General features: G+C 38.0%; 1 protein-coding gene across 1 annotated transcript; it reads left to right on the top strand.

The window, feature by feature from the left end:
* Positions 1–383: 383 nt before the first annotated feature.
* Positions 384–18251, top strand: LOC113065878 (excitatory amino acid transporter 5-like). Its single transcript, XM_026237433.1, has 9 exons — positions 384–713; positions 6300–6342; positions 6602–6836; positions 6920–7019; positions 7727–7960; positions 9319–9513; positions 11642–11776; positions 12283–12382; positions 16187–18251. The coding sequence occupies exons 1-9, from the start codon at positions 502–504 to the stop codon at positions 16448–16450; spliced, it is 1518 nt and encodes a 505-aa protein (XP_026093218.1). The 5' UTR covers positions 384–501; the 3' UTR covers positions 16451–18251.
* The last annotated feature ends 39 nt before the right edge of the window (positions 18252–18290 follow it).

The following is an 18290-nucleotide window of genomic DNA, read 5'->3' as shown; positions in this document are numbered from 1 at the left end:
TAGGTTTTGTGAAACTAAACGACAAAATATTGATGAGACAATGTTCCATTCTCATTCATCTTAACAGATACTGTTTATTTATATGTAAAAAAGAAACATAATTATTCTGTTAAAATCCATGTACAAGAAAAAGTGATCATACTAGATTATAATACATTATGAATGAGTTAAAACTGACAATTGGATAAAACCTAGTGGTTTGAAGGATAGTGGCAAAGATTGATAAAGAAATAACGTTTAATGTCATCTAATTGTCTTTGTACAGTAAATATGCCTGACATGAGTATTTCATACAGTATATGATCTATTTTAACACTGATTTTAGCATGTGTCCTCTATGCGTGTGACCTTTTTTGCTCAGAAAAAAAGAATAATTCAACAGGACACATTCTAATGTATGGGCAATAAAACTATGTTTATATCTGTATTCAGTGTTTACTGTTTTGATGCTTTTCATCTTTAAACACATGAGCATGTCTCTGTGTGCTCTCTATCAGTCTGATGTCAGGTCTGGCTGCGCTGGATGCCAAGTGTTCCAGTCGGCTGGGTCTCATCACCGTCTCTTACTACCTGTGGACCACATTCCTGGCCGTGGTGGTGGGAATCGTGATGGTGTTAATCATTCATCCGGGGGGAATGGCACAGAAGGAAGACTCTGAAGACAGCGGGAAACCCATCATGAGCTCCGCCGATGCTCTGCTGGATCTCATACGGTCAGACAACCCTCATCGTCCTCTCAGACAGCATAGAGAGGGAGAGTTCACCCAAAGAGAGAGCCACCGTTTATTAACGCTTATTGAAAGCACTAACTGAAATGAAATGAAATACATACAGTATATCATCATTAATCTATCTGAGTGATCTGATAAATGCACAGTGACACTAAAATGTCTTTGGACACTTTGCATGCCATTGCATTAGATAAAAACATGTTCCACTAATGACAAATAAACTCAAAGTCACACAATACTGAGCATCCTCTACGCTTTTATTTTAATGTTTGAAAGGTACTTCTAAACTGCAGTAAATTATTTTAGTTTTCATATTTTGTTATCTAATGCAATTATATATTTAAAGTGTCATCATGCATTTCGAAGCCGCTTTATTTGAGCTCAGCATCACCCAACTGGTCAATATCTGTGTCGTTCATGCTAATGCATGTTTGTAGCTTAAGGCCAGGAAGCCACGCAACTAAAATCAACTGTTTCATAACTCAAATAACACTCCATCAGCTGTGGGTCATTTCATTAGAAATATAATTGTTGTTTGTGTCGTCAGAGCCTTTTATAAGACCCTCAATGCGGTCAGAAGCCTCATCTGATGGCAGGATTGTTTAGTGGAATCATTTCTTTAATGCAAATGACTGTTAAAAATGCATTGCAACGTCACAGTTCATTCTAGAGAGTCCAATCAATTTGACCTGTTAACAAACACTTTAATTGAAGACCACTTGTCACATAAATCTCTATAATTTCTATAAGGCCGTTCTGTAAAGCCTGTGTTAGTTAGAACGATCACTATAATTAACATTCTCTCAAACGCAGGATGTGCTATCAATGTTCAAGTTAACTGATTCCAAATTGAATGCAACATCTCATGCTTCCTGACCTCATATCGTCCAGTGAGTTCATTAGAGCGAAGACCAGATTAATAACATCATCTGCTATCCCTCGCTTTCTCTAATAGCTTTAAAATGAGCCCCTTATTACCCAGAGAACATGTGTGTCGACTGAACACATTAACGTGTGGATTAATGAAGCTGTTTGACTGATAGCAGAGAATGACTCAAACCACCTGAAGATGAGATATTGAGCTCCGTTATAGACAACGATATGCAAAAGCAGATTAATTGCAGGTTTCTTGGAAAACTAAATTTTCAAATGTTTAGACAAATTAATGAAGAGGACGTGAAAGCATAACACTAAAAATCTTGCACTAATAGTCTTTACTTAATTTGTAGTAATAAGCAATAATGTAAATATATATATATATATATATATATATATATATATATATATATATATATATATATATATATATATATATATATATATATATATATAAAGACTGTCTATAAATATACAAACCTTAGGTCTTGTCATAATTATGTTATTTGGGAGAGAAACACATAGGAATTTTGTAATTATTAGTGACTTTTGACTATTGATCATTTAGTGTAGTTACACATTTTGAGCACTAATGATGGAAAACAGTGGCATAGCCACGGGTGTGCCAGGGTGTGCCTAAAATAGATGCAGACTTATTTTTTATAGTCTCAATAAAAAATGTTTACTAAACTTGGGCTATTGTTGTTCACTTAGAATATATATATTCTAAGAATAAATATATATATATATATATATATATATATATATATATATATATATATATATATATATATATATATATTGTTGTTGTTGTTGTTCGCGACTCGGTTGATTCAGATCGGCACTTCGGAGCCTGTTCGCGACTCGGTTGATTCAGATCGGGACTTCGGAGCCTGTTCGCGACTCCGTTGATTCAGATCGGCACTTCGGAGCATGTTCGCGACTCGGTTGATTCAGATCGGCACTTCGGAGCCTGTTCGCGACTCGGTTGATTCAGATCGGCACTTCGGAGCCTGTTCGCGACTCGGTTGATTCAGATCGGCACTTCGGAGCATGTTCGCGACTCGGTTGATTCAGATCGGCACTTCGGAGCATGTTCGCGACTCGGTTGATTCAGATCGGCACTTCGGAGCCTGTTCGCGACTCGGTTGATTCAGATCGGCACTTCGGAGCCTGTTCGCGACTCGGTTGATTCAGATCGGTACTTCGGAGCCTGTTCGCGACTCGGTTGATTCAGATCGGCACTTCGGAGCCTGTTCACGACTCGGTTGATTCAGATCAGGATTCGTAGCATGTTTGAGATTTTTTTTTAATTCAGATCTGGAGGCTTTTTTTTTTTACCAGTCGATTCAGCATGTACATGGACCCACACACAAAGGTGGACACACTCTAGACGGGTGTGCCAGGTAGGGTGACCACCCGTCCCGCGTAGCGCGTGCGCGCACAGCGTTTGAAGCCCAATACATGCCTCCCACAAATTGAGACTGTGTCACGCATAATCAATGCTTGCTCAAAAAAAGTTGGTCGCTATATCTGGAGTCACCAACCCGTCGATCTCGGTCGACAAGTCGATCTTGCTAGCATTTTAAGTCGATCGCGAAGATTTTTCTAAATCTGAGAAAAAAAGGTTCGAGCCTCCGCTGACTGCGCGCGCACCTCCCGAAACAGACGAGACATTTATACTTGACACAACTGTTTTAGACTGAAAACCAGACCATACAACTGATTTAGACGCGGGAGCCGGTGTGATGAGATGTACTAATATCAGTCTGCTCGGGCATGATTGTTTTAGGCCTGTAATTGATTGATTATTGAGGTAATAGGGATGGCACGGTTCGCTGAAAAAAAAAAAACCGTTCGGTTCACCACACACGGTTCGGCACGCGCTTCAACTTAAATCTGACAAAGCATCTGTAATATCATCTGTAATATGTCTTGCTATAAATGGCACGTAAAAAAAACAGGGTTCCGCTAATAAATGTTTCTGTTGATGCACGCGCATTCTGGCTTCCCAGACATTACAAAAACATGAAAAAAAAGATCTATATTGTGCAACTACAATTAATTTTAATCCTATAATTATATATTATAATTTATTTAAAGTGAATAAATTGTAATGAAAAATAAACAAAATTAAATAGCTAAAGTTCAAAATCATCGTATTTGGAAGAAAATTATTACATTTAACAATTAGCCTAACTACATTTTGACACGACCTGCAAATTAACACTAGGAGTATGGTTTGACGGAAGCAGTGTGACAAAAATACTATCCCATAATTTTGCACAGTAATCTGATAATAAATGTGGCACACCCAGATTTTCATATGTACACCTAGAGTTCTTTTCTGGCTACACTACTGATGGAAAAACACCATAAAGCCTGCCAAAAACACTACTTACTCCTTTCAATAACTACATAAGCATAACAATGAAAGCATAAAGTACACATTTAACATGAACATGCTCTTAATGTTGTTACATTGTAAAAGCAAAACAAAGAAATAAAAACCTGCATCCACAAAAAAAAAAAAAAACTCATCCACTAATGCACAGAATGAACAAACCTAAACTGATGCAAAATGCATGAGCACAGATATTTTCCATTATGAAAAAAAAACTGTGTGCACAAAAAAAAGTAATGCACAAATGCAAAATGCACGTGCATCTGCTTTCCATTCAGAAAAAAAATAAAATAAACTTGCGTGCATGAAAAAAAAAAATCCCATGCACTAATGCAAAGATTTAATGAACATATGAATAATGCATAAGGAAAGCTATTTTCCATTGAGAAATAAGAACTTGCATGCACTCAGAAAAATTAAAATACCATGCACGAATACACAAACAGATGCATATTGAACTCACACAGCTGTGGTTGTGCATTACTGTAGGTAGCATCTATTTTCAGATGCATGCTGAGAGTCTTGGAATGTAGAACTGAGAGTTCAGTATAAACATTTCATTTAAATTCCATTAGAGGAAAAATTCATTGGGTTCTGCTGTTTTCCTTCGACAGTTCCAGTGCTTTATGACTCAATGTAAAAAGGCCACACGAGCTGGGCCAGCTTTAAGTAGACCCAAACCAACAGCACATTTGCATCCTATTCAATCATTACAGTATCCCCCTGCAGGAAACTCAACCTATTAACCTATTAACACAGAACATTGTGTTGATGTGAATAGTGCACTGGGATCATACGGCACATCTGATCCTGCTCCAACTGCTCTTGCATGCACAGATTGTGTTTGGATGCTAATGAATGAATCTCATCCTCTCATACAGCACTATATGACTATACTACCAATCCAGGGCTGATCTCATTAGTTATCATAGGTATTTGTATCTAAAGTACACACATATATTCATTTACTGCTGTGTTGTGTGTGATTTTCTAAAGATTCTTATTTCATAGAAACCAATTCATAATCGGTTTCATGAATACTTGCTTATTTGAGAATAGGATGCAGTTTTTTGCACTGAAGTACGTACCTCACAAAACTGGCACAGGATTGAATTCACCCCGTAATGATTAATGCATTATTTTCACTGTTGTCAATCTTGGAAAATGTTAAAATCCTTCAACAGCAGAAATTGTATTTCTCAATAAGTATTTATTGGCTTTTTTTATTAATGTGGAGTTTTTCAAACCTTTTGACAAAAAAGTAAAATGATGAAAAAAAATAAAAATAAACAGTTACACAGATTAAAGGGTTAGTTCACACAAATAGCAAAATTATGTCATTAATAACTCACCCTCATGTCGTTCCAAGACAGTGAGACCTCCGTTCATCTTCTGAACACAGTTTAAGATATTTTAGATTTAGTCCGAGAGCTCTCAGTCCCTCCATTGAAACTGTGTGTACGATATACTGTCCATGTCCAGAAAGGTAAGAAAAACATCATCAAAGTAGTCCATGTGACATCAGAGGGTCAGTTAGAATATTTTGAAGCATTGAAAATTCATTTTGGTCCAAAAATAGCAAAAACTACGACTTTATTCATCATTGTCTTCTCTTCTGGGTCTGTTCTGAGAGAGTTCAAAACAAAGCAAAACAAAAGTTTGTTATATCCGGTTCGCAAACGAATCATTCGATGTAACCGGATCTTTTTGAAACAGTTCACCAAATCGAACTGAATCGTTTTAAACGGTTTGCATCTCTAATACGCATTAATCCACAAATGACTTAAGCTGTTAACTTTTATAATGTGGCTGACACTTCCTCTGAGTTCAAACAAACCAATATCCCGGAGTAATGCATGCACTCAAACAGTACACTGACTGAACTGGTGTGAGGAAAGATATGAACACTGAGCCGAGTTACATGGACTCTGATGTCACATGGACAACTTTGATGATGTTTTTCTTACCTTTCTGGACATGGACAGTATATCGTACACACAGTTTCAATGGAGGGACTGAGAGCTCTCGGACTAAATCTAAAATATCTTAAACTGTGTTCAGAAGATAAACGATGGTCTCACGGGTTTGGAACGACATGAGGCTGAGTTATTAATGACATAATTTTGCTATTTGGGTGAACTAACCCTTTAAGGAACTGGTAAAGACAGATTACTATAAGTTGAGTACATTAAATAATTTTAAGGAAAGTCCAATTGAGAGTATTCAACGCAGTTCAATGCTACTCTATGCACGTATATAACTGTGATATATTTTATGTCCCAAAACAGAAACATGTTTCCTGCCAACCTTGTTCAAGCCACTTTTCAACAGGTAAGAATCCACAGCTAGCCATGAATAATAAGCCATCCTGCTTACTGTACATGTACGGAAAAACTGACAACAATCAACTGAATTAATGCACATATGTAAAAGCATTAACGCACATTAACAATGAGTGCCTGGAATGTAATAAGCATGGGAAGGTTAGATGTTTTTCAATCTGAATTACTGAATAAATGCATTTGAGGAGCTTGAGCTCTGATCACACAGTGCTTGACAACCTGATTAATTTAGTGTTTCTTCTCTTTAGTATCGTACCAACAGTGTGCCCATAATGAAGACCCCCAAGACGACAGTGGCCACCGGTCTAACAGAAACCACCACTCGCCGCGCTCTAATCTACGGGATTCAGGATGATAACGGGACGGACATCCAGAACTTCCAGCTGGATCTGACTCCGCCTCCTGATGTGGTGATGCGGACGCTTCCAGGCACCAGCGAGGGCATGAACGTCCTGGGGATCGTCATCTTCTCTGCCACAATGGGTGAGAATTCCGGCACAGAGACTACAAATGATATTTGACAATAAATATGCTAATATTTATCACCGCTGCTCATTTTTGCTAAGGCATAATGTTGGGGAGGATGGGTCCTAATGGCAGTGCTCTGGTCAACTTCTGCCAAAGTCTCAATGAAGCAGTGCTGAAAATTGTCGCTATTGTCATCTGGTAAGACTATATATATACATATACCTATTATTTAAATACTGAACCTTGAAAAAAAATATGTATAAAATATATTTTATGACTCATATAGTATGATATATTGAGAGTATGGCGCTCAAATTATGATGAAAAAAGCATAAGATTTATTCACAGTCCCAAACTGAGCAAAGAATTACACAATTTGGTGCAGATACTAATATTTATATATTCTGATTGCTTGTAATATAAACTAATGGGGATCTTTTTTAAATGACATAAATATCAAGCAACCTCTTTATATTTTCTATGCAAGATGATATCTAAATGTTTAGCTTCGTAATCAAAACACATAATGCAATACAATACAATGATGACTGAGAGAAGAACAAATAAGCCTGATATTTGATACTCATATTTTTCTAAAAAATGATGCCTGGATAATCAAGGAAAGCTAAACTGCTTCAGTCCAGTAAGTGCTCATCTTGAAATATTAATAACAATGGCGAAGTTATTCTTACATTACTTTATAAACATCAGTAAAAAAGATACATGAAGCACAATGTTTGTACATTTACAACAAAAGGCCTTTTCTCTTGCTGAAAATGCATAAAAGATAAATCAGACCACAGAAGCCATGTAGTAGATTCTGGGCATTTGATAATGCGGATAATTGAAATTAAGGTTAGGCAATAAAGTGTAAGAGGATATTAAGTTAATAGTTTGCTGTGCAGGTACTTCCCATTCGGCATTGTGTTTCTGGTGGCCGGGAAGATCCTGGAGATGAGCGACCCGTCTGCGATGGGGAAGAAGCTGGGCTTTTATGCCATCACTGTGGTGATGGGCCTGATTCTGCACGGCCTCTTCATCTTGCCGAGCATGTACTTCTTCATCACCAAGAAGAGCCCGATCGTCTACATCCGAGGAATCCTGCAGGCACTGCTCATCTCACTGGCCACGTCCTCCAGGTACAACACACACAAAGCAATCATATTCATCCTGTCATTCAGATGCAAAATCCCTTTAACTAATGAACGACTACTTTTAAACTAAACTAAACTCAAATTTAACACAATTTCTGGTGGGAGAAGACCAGAAAAATTTGTGTTAACAAGAAATTTGATCAATTCCTCTGGTGTTTTATTTCCTGGTTTGATTAATAATATCAACATTTTTAAATATATGCACACTAACATTTAAAAGTTTAAGATTGTTTAATGCTTTTGAAAGAAGTCTCAGCCCGGATGCATTTATTTAATGCAGTAAAAACTGTATTTTCTTTTCTTTTTTTTTGTAAAATGACTTTTATTCCTGCAATGTGCAGCTGTATTTTCAGCATCATTACTCCAGTCTTCAGTGTCACGTGATCCTTCAGAAATCATTCAAGGTCAAGGTCATTCGAATATGGTGATTTGCTGCTGGAGAAATATTTATGATTATTTTTATCAATGTTGAAAACAGTCGTGCTGCTTCATGTTTTTGTGACATTATGTTTTAGGATTCTTTGATGAGTGGAAAGTTCAAAAGAACAGCGTTTATTTGAAATAAAAAATGTAAAAATAAATGTAGAAACTGGTAGTTACTGTTACTTTATACATATATAAAGTATATAAAGTAAAATGACCCCAAACTTTTGAATAGTTGTCTAAATATTAAGAACTTCAGCTCATTATTTCCATCCTGTTCATTTTATTGCCTTTGTGCAAATAATCAAGCTAGATTTTATAGAAATATATCTTTAAATTACAAAACAACATTTATTTTACTCAATAAACAACATGTTTCTCCCATCCCTGGGACAGGAAAATACATTACTGTATAGAGAGAGAGAAATAAAACAGCATAAATATTGCACAAGCTTGAATCCACATGAAGAATTACATACTTTTACCCTTCTGTCAAAGTCACTCTGTCTGTAGCTATAGTCACGTTGCATCAACTAAAAAGACACTAAATGCAGGATATTGTCTCAGTACAAACAGACTTTTGTGTGAAGCTTTGTTGTTATATTAAGAGAAGCTGTTTCAACAGGTTGAGAAATATCTTAGGTCATGCAGAATTTGCTCACCATCTTTATTAATATTTTCTGCTCTTACTATAAATATGTGGATTTAAACATGGTAAAATATGTTAAGGATATAACTGGACTAACTATCGAATAAACAAACAAGAAAGTGTTAGAAGGGATCTCAAAGTGTTAAGAAATCAAACTTTATAGGAAATGTTTCTTGAGTTCCTTCATTCATGATTGCAGACTTGAGTTTTGGGTGAAACTGAGACAGTCTGAACTTGTAGTTTTAACATTAGATCCTTCTTCATTTTGCAGTTCTGCCACTCTGCCTATCACCTTCAAGTGCCTGCTGGAGAACAATCACATCGACCGGAGGATCATTCGCTTCGTGCTGCCCGTTGGAGCCACGATCAACATGGACGGCACTGCGCTGTATGAGGCGGTGGCAGCCATTTTTATTGCACAGGTCAACAACTACGAGCTTGACTTCGGCCAAATCATCACTATCAGGTACTAAATGTGTCTTAACGATTAAGAATACAAATTTAGTTATTTGTAATTTGACATTAAAACATTAAATCTTTTATGTTTTAAATATATGAGAAATGTACCTATGTCAGTCAGTTATAGCTAACTAGCAAGTATTTCACAAATGCAGATCTTCACGATCCAGAGACTGAACGAGGCTCAAAAGATGCATTAATCCAGCTGTGTGTGATGCACAAAAGAGCGTTACGTAATAGCATCATTTATGCAATTAGGAAATGTAAGAGAATCTAGCAAATCTTTTTTCCTACGTCAAAGTGACCCTTGTTAAAGAAGGAAACATATTGCATTGCTTTATTTAATTGATATTTATACATTTTATCTTATACCGTAAATATTTTATTTAACAGTTTAATTTACAGACGATTTGAGGTTGCATTACTGTCTCGAAGTTAATGAATAACTAATGCATTTACAAATATAAAATCATCACAATGTATGGGCAATATTTAAACAATACCTACAATTCATAAATATTCTCCTATGTTTATCCCCAAACCACAGTTTCATGTTGTGCTCATTATGAGCGACAAAGACATGCTGTAGATATTCACATGAAAAGATCTCAAAACCTCTTAGGTTTCATCTTTGCATTGATGAATCTTGAACGGATACGCTACAGAAGCATCTCGTGTCCTTAATGAAAACATTGTCATTGAAAACTGTTTCTGCCATGCCTCAGCTCTGCGTTTTGGTTTCTGTTACAAGTGTGAATCAGACACATAGCGACATTCATAAAATCAGTGAAAAACATAACTAATAGTCTATTCATATACACAAATCTTATTGCCATGTTTGATCTTGCTTTATTCCACACTTGCATGCAGGGTGTATTTGTTTTAGCACCTATATTAAATGTTAAAGTATCCACACTGCTTGTTTAAGCACAATGCTAATCACAGCAGAGTTTCTGTGACTATTTTTGCTCAAATCAACATTTATTGTGGTGCCCAATATCCTTGCTACCCGTGTGTTTAAATATACTCGAACGCTTGAACCTTCATCAGTCCAGTCTTGGAGAAAACCATCACAGCTGAGCAGTCAGTGTTCAGGCAAGGACATAGCACTGGTGACCATGTTCTTGCCCTGACGACATACTCTACACTGAAAACGGATTCAAGAAAAGTCTGAAAACTGGGAGCATCTTCCTAGACCTAACTGTGGCTTAAGACACAGTCTGGCATGCTGGTCTCCTGTTGAAACTATCCAAAGTTTTACCATGTTGGGTAGTAGAGGCTGTAGAAATCCTTCTCCATGACAGACGTTTTCGAGTACACATGGTAGGAAAATAGCTCTTGGAGAAGACTAGTAAATGTCTTCTCCAAGTCTCTTCAACATCCATATTAATGATCTTCCAGCAACACAGTCCTGCAAATTCATCAGTGCCGATGATATCTGCATTGGGACCCAACATCGGACATTTGACGAGATCGAGTACGTACTAAACAAGGACATGGATCTGATGGTGGACTTCCTCAATAGGTGTCGACTCCAACCCAGTGCAATGAAGACGCTATCTAGTATCTTCCATCTCCACAATGCACAAGCCAAACAGAAGCTCAATATCTCCCTCAAGGGCCATCGGATTAAACATGACCCCAAAACGACGTACCTCTGTGCTACCCTGGATCGTTCATTAACAGATCATGATCATTTGCAGAAGACAGCAGCTGAAATCAGATCTTGAAGTAATCTAGTCAGTAAACTAGCCGTCACTAGCTGGGGTGCAAGGGTCCAGACACTGATGTCCAGACGCTGATGTCTTTTTATTTAAGAGAATACACAAGAAAATGTCAGAGCATCTTTTATTCTTCCCAGTGCATTATAAATTGCGTGCGATCAAAGCGTGGATAGATGTTATTCCTCAGTGAAGTTTTTGCATGAAGGTTGGTTATCTGTCATTCATAAAATGCATGCAATTTGTGAAAATATATCTGGCCTATGATTATCTTTGTAAAGAAGTAGCTCTTCCCAAAACAAAAAAAACTGCACCATGTATTTACTCTAATTTGGTCTTTAGATGCTACAGAGGTTGTTTGTGCTTCATAACATTATGTTTGCCTCATCATGATGTGTTTACCATGTTCTCCAGTATTACAGCTACAGCAGCGAGCATCGGTGCAGCCGGGATCCCACAGGCCGGCCTAGTCACCATGGTAATAGTGTTGACATCTGTCGGACTGCCCACTGATGACATCACTCTCATCATCGCTGTTGATTGGGCGCTGTAAGTATTGGATATTTAGGTGCAATTTTTTGTAAATTTCCATTAGAGGCTGATCGCAAAGAATGCGTTCTAACAGTTTACTTCTGCTTTTCAATTGTTTTTTTATTTTTCTACATAAACATACACTAGGTGGACATATTTGTGCAATTTGCAGAATAAATGCTTCATATTGAAAAAGCTATCAAGTTAGCTTTTCGAGAGACCTTTTTTTTTTCATTACACTGCCATGTATGTTGCGCTTTTAAGTGTCCAAACATGTTCTGTGTGAATGGCATCTTAGACAGGAAATTAAATCAATGCATTTCACTCTTCAATGGTCACTATTATCATACAAATGTGTTTACTGTTGCCACATAAATCAGAGTTTTCAAAACTTTGAGTTGGACACCGGTTGGAAGACAAATAATCAGTCACTCTTGGACTTGATTGTAAATTTCCCATCATGCTTAAAACACATTACAGTAAGTTAATTTTAGCGTCATGTCTGTCTGTCCTCACCTCTTCAGAGACCGATTCCGCACCATGGTCAATGTGATGGGAGATGCTCTGGCCACAGGAATCATGGCCCATATCTGCAGAAAGGACTTCATTAAAGAGGGAGATGGGGTGAGTTACCTGGAGAAAAAAAACTGGCATACATTGAGAGCCGATCCTACAGTGTTTCCTCTACATTCCCAGTGTCCCCACATGATTTTGTGAGACTGTGATGGATGCACATTGGTTCCTCTAGTCTAGGGGGTTCTGCGGCCGGGTATAAGACAGTTTTGTTCATTTTAAACTTAAATGCATAAATCTGTTGCATTTTGAGAGCAGAATCAAGTGACTAGATCAATGTAGAAATATATGCTCTTTTTGTGTTCTAGTAGTGATTTACTTATATGTTGCATTGATTTGAATGTTATGGTAGGGCACAATTTTCTCTATATAAATTCTCATAAAAGCAACAAATGCTATTCTGTCAAGAGCGGGGAGTGATTTTTCTCCTTGTCTTTTGTTGTTCAATTATCATTAACACAGACACTGCCAAAATAAATAAATGCATGCAGTGAAACTACTGGCAGGGTAAAAATGTAAATTAGTTCAAGTAAAAATTTGAGTAGAAAGTCCTTAGCATTGAGTCTTGTAAATTGTAAGTTTTGTTGAAGAAAGCTTGAAGTGCTTAAAGTTACATTTCTAAATTTGAAATTATTGCTCAAAATGTAATGCTTATAATATATAATAATCATGCAAAATGACTAATGATAATGAATGAAGAATGAAAAATGCAAAACTTTCTGACTTTCTGACTGTATAAGCCAGTGAAGGTAAAAGTATTTTGGAGCCATTTCTGTGTTGTTTTTTCCCCCTCACACGTTTAGTGGACTTTTAGCCTTTTCTGAAGCAGGTGAACAGGCGAAGTACTTCAAGTAAATTAATGTGAATAGTTAAATAATTAAATAACACATTCAGTGTTATATATTAACACAATCACAATCACAACTACACACAAACATAAATACTGAGTTTAGTCCTCCCTAGGATAATTTGCTGTGGGGGTTCGTGAAGTGCTATTCTTTGTAAAGCTGCATTGGAAAAATACAAATTGTGAGAAGCACTACACACACGCACACACACACAATCACAAAAATTTATGTGAAAAACATACATGAAACCGAAGTGGATTTCATTGATTTTTTTCCTTGACAAATAGGACAGGTCACTGGGGACTGGGGAAGTCGTGGCCTAATGGTTAGAGGGTTGGACTCCCAATCGAAGGGTTGTGGGTTCTAGTCTCGGGCCGGACGGAATTGTGGGTGGGGGTAGTGCATGTACAGTTCTCTCTCCACCTTCAATACCACGACTTAGGTGCCCTTGAGCAAGGCATCGAACCCCCAACTGCTCCCCGGGCGCCGCAGCATAAATGGCTGCCCACTGCTCCGGGTGTGTGCTCACAGTGTGTGTGTTTGTGTTCACTGCTCTGTGTGTGTGCATTTCGGATGGGTTAAATGCAGAGCACAAATTCTGAGTATGGGTCACCATACTTGGCTGAATGTCACTTCACTTCACTTCACTTCACTTGATTTGTACGTTTCATACTCGCAAAGATATCTCAAGGATAGTGAGGTTTTGTAAATAAGGACAAACTCAGTGACGATAGGAGGGTTTGTGACTATTGAATGCAGATTTCGACAAACAGAAAGACAGGATAGTCGTGACAAGGTGGAAAAACATGGTTTTGAGGAAAAAAAATATGTCTATGTGTTAAAAATGGGACCAAAATAGACATGTAGGCATCCAATTTATGGAGAATGGCTTGGCAAACATTTGTCATGAAGGCATATGTACAGTACATCATATTCTGATGGCTGTTTCTAATTATTTTTCAGAAACGTAAGTGCTTCTGTGACAATCTTATTTTTCCACTCTTAGTTATTAAGTAGTCAATTTTATCCAAGAGCAACTTGAGGTTTACTTGCTTTAAGGACTACTTGACTGGACAAATTAGCTCAAGAGCAAAATAATTATAACTTATGGCTTTCTCAATAAAAGCCTGAATCTCGGTCTTTCTGAGATTTAACCCCTATCCCACAACACCAAAAGATGTTCAAATGCCCTCACTACGTTATTCACAACAGAAAACCCTTCTGTAGCCAAATTTCAGCTCGCATCGATCACTGATGGGAACCACACACCCAAATCAAAGCCATCTTGAAAGTAATATATCTCTACAATGCACATGAAGCAAAAATGTACCTGAAATTTTACCCCTCATAAAAAGATAATTTGAGGCATTGATTTGAATGGACAGCTGCTCATTTTTGACAGACCCTTTGTACAATTCCCTGTCTCTCACATGCGTGTACTGTAAGTGGCCTTGTGCTTTACTGTATAGCTGTTAAGACAAAAAACATGACAGCTATCAAAAAGACTGTAATACGAGCTGTGCAGCGATCCTGGTACAGTATTGTTTTAGTATTATTTATCTACTATTGTATGCCTAATCACAATTAGTGTCTTTTTTTTAACAACTTAAAAAAATAGCATTGTGTAGTTTTACTGGTTTACAAATATTTCGGTATTAGTTTAATTTTAGTCTGTAAGTACTTCAACTTAAGATTAAAATCTTACATTTTCAGTTCAGTTCGTTTTAATCTTGATTATTTAATATTTATATATATATATATAATTTATTTCAGATTTATCTAAATGAAAAATAATGTTGTCAAAAACTTTTAGTTAATGATAACAATGTAGGATGACCTTGGTTCCTTCATCAACAATGAAAAAAAGATGTCAGCTCAAGTGCGGCTCTCATTAAACCAAAAGGAAGGTTTAATTTTTCAATTTGAAATAATTTCACAATATGTTATGGTCATAATAATTCAAATGATGATGAATTCAAAACTGGGGCATTTCAGTTACTTGTGTAACGGAGGCCAGTGGGTAGGTGCTGTGCAGGGAAACCTCAGGTAAACCTCAGCTGCAGTCTTTAGCCTTTGTTAGTGTGCTCACCTCCCATGCCAGAGACCAGGGTTTGAGACCTACTCAGAACAAGGACAAGGTGTGGCGGTTAGGACCCGGGAGAGAAGGGTTACATTGGTGCCATGACCCGGATGGGTGTGAGGTTTAGGGAAGCAGGTACAGTAGGTTCTGTGCAGGTAAACCTCACTCCCCTGATCTCAAGAGTTGCTGCAGTCTTTAGCCTTTGTTAGTGTGCTCACCTCCCATGCCAGAAACCAGGGTTTGAGACCCACTTAGAACAAGAACAAGGTGTGGCGGTTAGGACCCGGGAGAGAAGGGTTGCATTGGTGCCATGACCCGGATGGGTGTGAGGTTTAGGGAAGCAGGTAGGTTCTGCGCATGTTAACCTCACTCCCCTGATCTCAAGAGGTGCTGCAATCTTTAGCCTTTGTTAGTGTGCTCACCTCCCATGCCAGAAACCAGGGTTTGAGACCCACTCAGAACAAGAACAAGGTGTGGCGGTTAGGACCCGGGAGAGAAGGGTTACATTGGTGCCATGACCCGGATGGGTGTGAGGTTTAGGGAAGCAGGTAGGTTCTGCGCAGGTTAACCTCACTCCCCTGGTCTCAAGAGGTGCACTAGAGGCTGTAGTGTTTAGCCTCCTTGTTAGTGCACATGCCTCCCATGCCAAAGAACTGGGTTCGAGACCCACTTGGTACTAGAATGAAGAGGCGCTAAGGACACAGGAGAGAGGGGTTTCCCTTCCCGAGGCAAATTTTCGTTTAGTTCAAGCTTTTAATTTACTATTTCAATTTTATTTGAGCTTTATCTCAATTAATAAATATGTTCTTTAATAGTGTTATTTAACAATAACAACACTGTTCTGATAGTGGGAATCAAAATCTCTTAGAAAGAGATACAGTCCATTAGAAGAAATATTAAATTGCCATTATTTCTGTTTCTCCATAGGTCCCTCTCATCTGCGAAACAAAGCCAATGACTAACCAGGGTTTGCCGAACTGTCAGCAGAACAACGGTAGTTTCCAGCCCCCACCACCAGGGGGCAAACCTGAGCACATTCCCCCAGACGTGGCCCGTCTCATGCAGTTGGAAGAAGGGGTCCGTCCACCACCAGTTGATCGAAAAAAGCCACCCATACCTCCTCGGCACCTGAAACACAGAGACAAGGACCATTGTGCAATCGACATGAACGGTCTGGAGACTAATGTATAACGTCCACTGAAATGACGCAGACTGAGATCATTCAGACAAATGAATCCACTTGCATGGGAACAGACGACGGGACATGTATTACTTCCTTTCCATTTTTCTCTGACAGGCGACATATGGTCTGACCCTGCACATATGGGCCACTGCCCCAGTAATGCCATTGTTGGCAGCACATCCCAGTTGACCCATTCAGTGCGTTAGATAATGCCAGGATGGGATGAAAAACCAGGTCAGGTCCACAACACCCAGCCTGCCTGCTTCAGTGGGTCATAACCCAATGTATTCAAGGCCTTGAGAGCAAAACTTTTCCTGTAGCATAATACAAGACTGTAAAAAAGCATGAGTGTAAATACAACATAGCTATGTACTCTGTGTTTTTTTATTTCTCAAGTTTATATATAATTTTATATTTTCTGTCTTGTCTTTTTAAGCAGCCTGTGTTAAAAAAAAAAGAAAAAAAGAGCTTGCAGGTGTGCGTGAAGATCAGTGTTGATTATGATATTGAATGTTTTATGTTATTTGATCTCCTCTCCACGTTCAGTGAGGCCCGTTCTCATGCCACATCTGTAAATCAAATATTCAGCAAATTATTGCTATAACTATATCAAAACCGCACTGAGTAAACCACTCAAGGTTAAAGGTGCTAACCCGGGGAAACTAAATATAGTGTTATCCCAGACATATATGGACTGTGCAACTAGAAACTAAATTTGCATATGTAATACGTCATGCACATTTTGGAAAGTGTGCTAAATTAGGCCAAAAACATACTTTGCACAAGTACGAAAACACAACAGAAACATAGTTGCAAAAATGGCTGCTCAGTGCTCCAGGTGTGTGTTTGTTCTCTACTTCTGTGTGTGTCTGTGTGTGTGCACTTGGATGGGACAAATTGAGAGTATGGCCACATGTAACGTTCACTTAAATTTATAACCAACTAGCACCTCTTGTGGAAATACTGAGAATGCAATCCACGCCGGCACATACTTGTGTAGAGTATATTTGAGGCCTGGCTCTGCAGTCAAACGTGCTTGTGGTGGTCACTAATCTCTGCTGAAGTGCTGGCCACTCTCATTTGCGCTGATTACGAAGACCCATCTCAGTAAAGCTGTGGCACACAGGGCAGTTCATGGCCGGCTGCTGTCATCTCTCAGAGCTGATTAAAGCGCTCAGCTGTACTTACAGCTTTTCTCATTGACATATATACAGAGTGCTCCATGTGCTCCTTGTGATTAACTGAATTAGGTTTAAATCCCTCTCTTGATGTTTGACATTGATGCACAGCAGGGAAGCCATAATGTCCAGTTTCGCATTACATGAGTCATTTTGGAATATAAGTGGCAGCTTGTTACAGATGGGAAAAAAACTGAGTCTTATTTTTCTGAAAAATATATTCATAAAGTTTTATGTATACGAGTGGTTCCCTCCATTGTCACAGGAAAACGTCTTGTGAGGACAGTAATGCAAGGGATCAGCTCTAATGCACCATGAAATAAAGATGAAATACTATAAGAGCAATACGATGAACAGTAAAAGTAAGAAAAGCTTTGCATTTATACATTAATTATTGCATTTACATAACTGATGCATTTATACATTGAAGCCAGCTAGCTGGTTAGCGAGTGTTGTTTTTGGACCCTGGGTATGACGCACTAAGGAACATCTGTGAACCAATAAATATCCTCAGATTATATCTGTACTGTAGATAATTAATGATAGAAGTCTAGGGCCAATATTTTGTTAATACTGTGGAACATAATGCATCAATAAAGCATTTTATACACACTCATTTGTTTGTGATGGATTGGGCAATAATGCATGGGAGTCCAAATGTTTCTTTCCT

Source organism: Carassius auratus, chromosome 48 (genome assembly GCF_003368295.1).
Source record: "Carassius auratus strain Wakin chromosome 48, ASM336829v1, whole genome shotgun sequence".
Taxonomy (NCBI): Eukaryota; Metazoa; Chordata; class Actinopteri; order Cypriniformes; family Cyprinidae; genus Carassius; species Carassius auratus.
This window is presented reverse-complemented; position numbering and strand designations above follow the sequence as displayed.

Bases quoted from the DNA above. Each gene is read 5' to 3' on its own strand.
- LOC113065878 (XM_026237433.1), top strand. From the start codon at position 502: ATGTCAGGTCTGGCTGCGCTGGATGCCAAGTGTTCCAGTCGGCTGGGT. The intron at 714-6,299 runs GTCAGACAACCC...GTCCCAAAACAG, and splicing joins GCTCTGCTGGATCTCATACG to AAACATGTTTCCTGCCAACC. The intron at 6,343-6,601 runs GTAAGAATCCAC...TCTTCTCTTTAG, and splicing joins TTCAAGCCACTTTTCAACAG to TATCGTACCAACAGTGTGCC.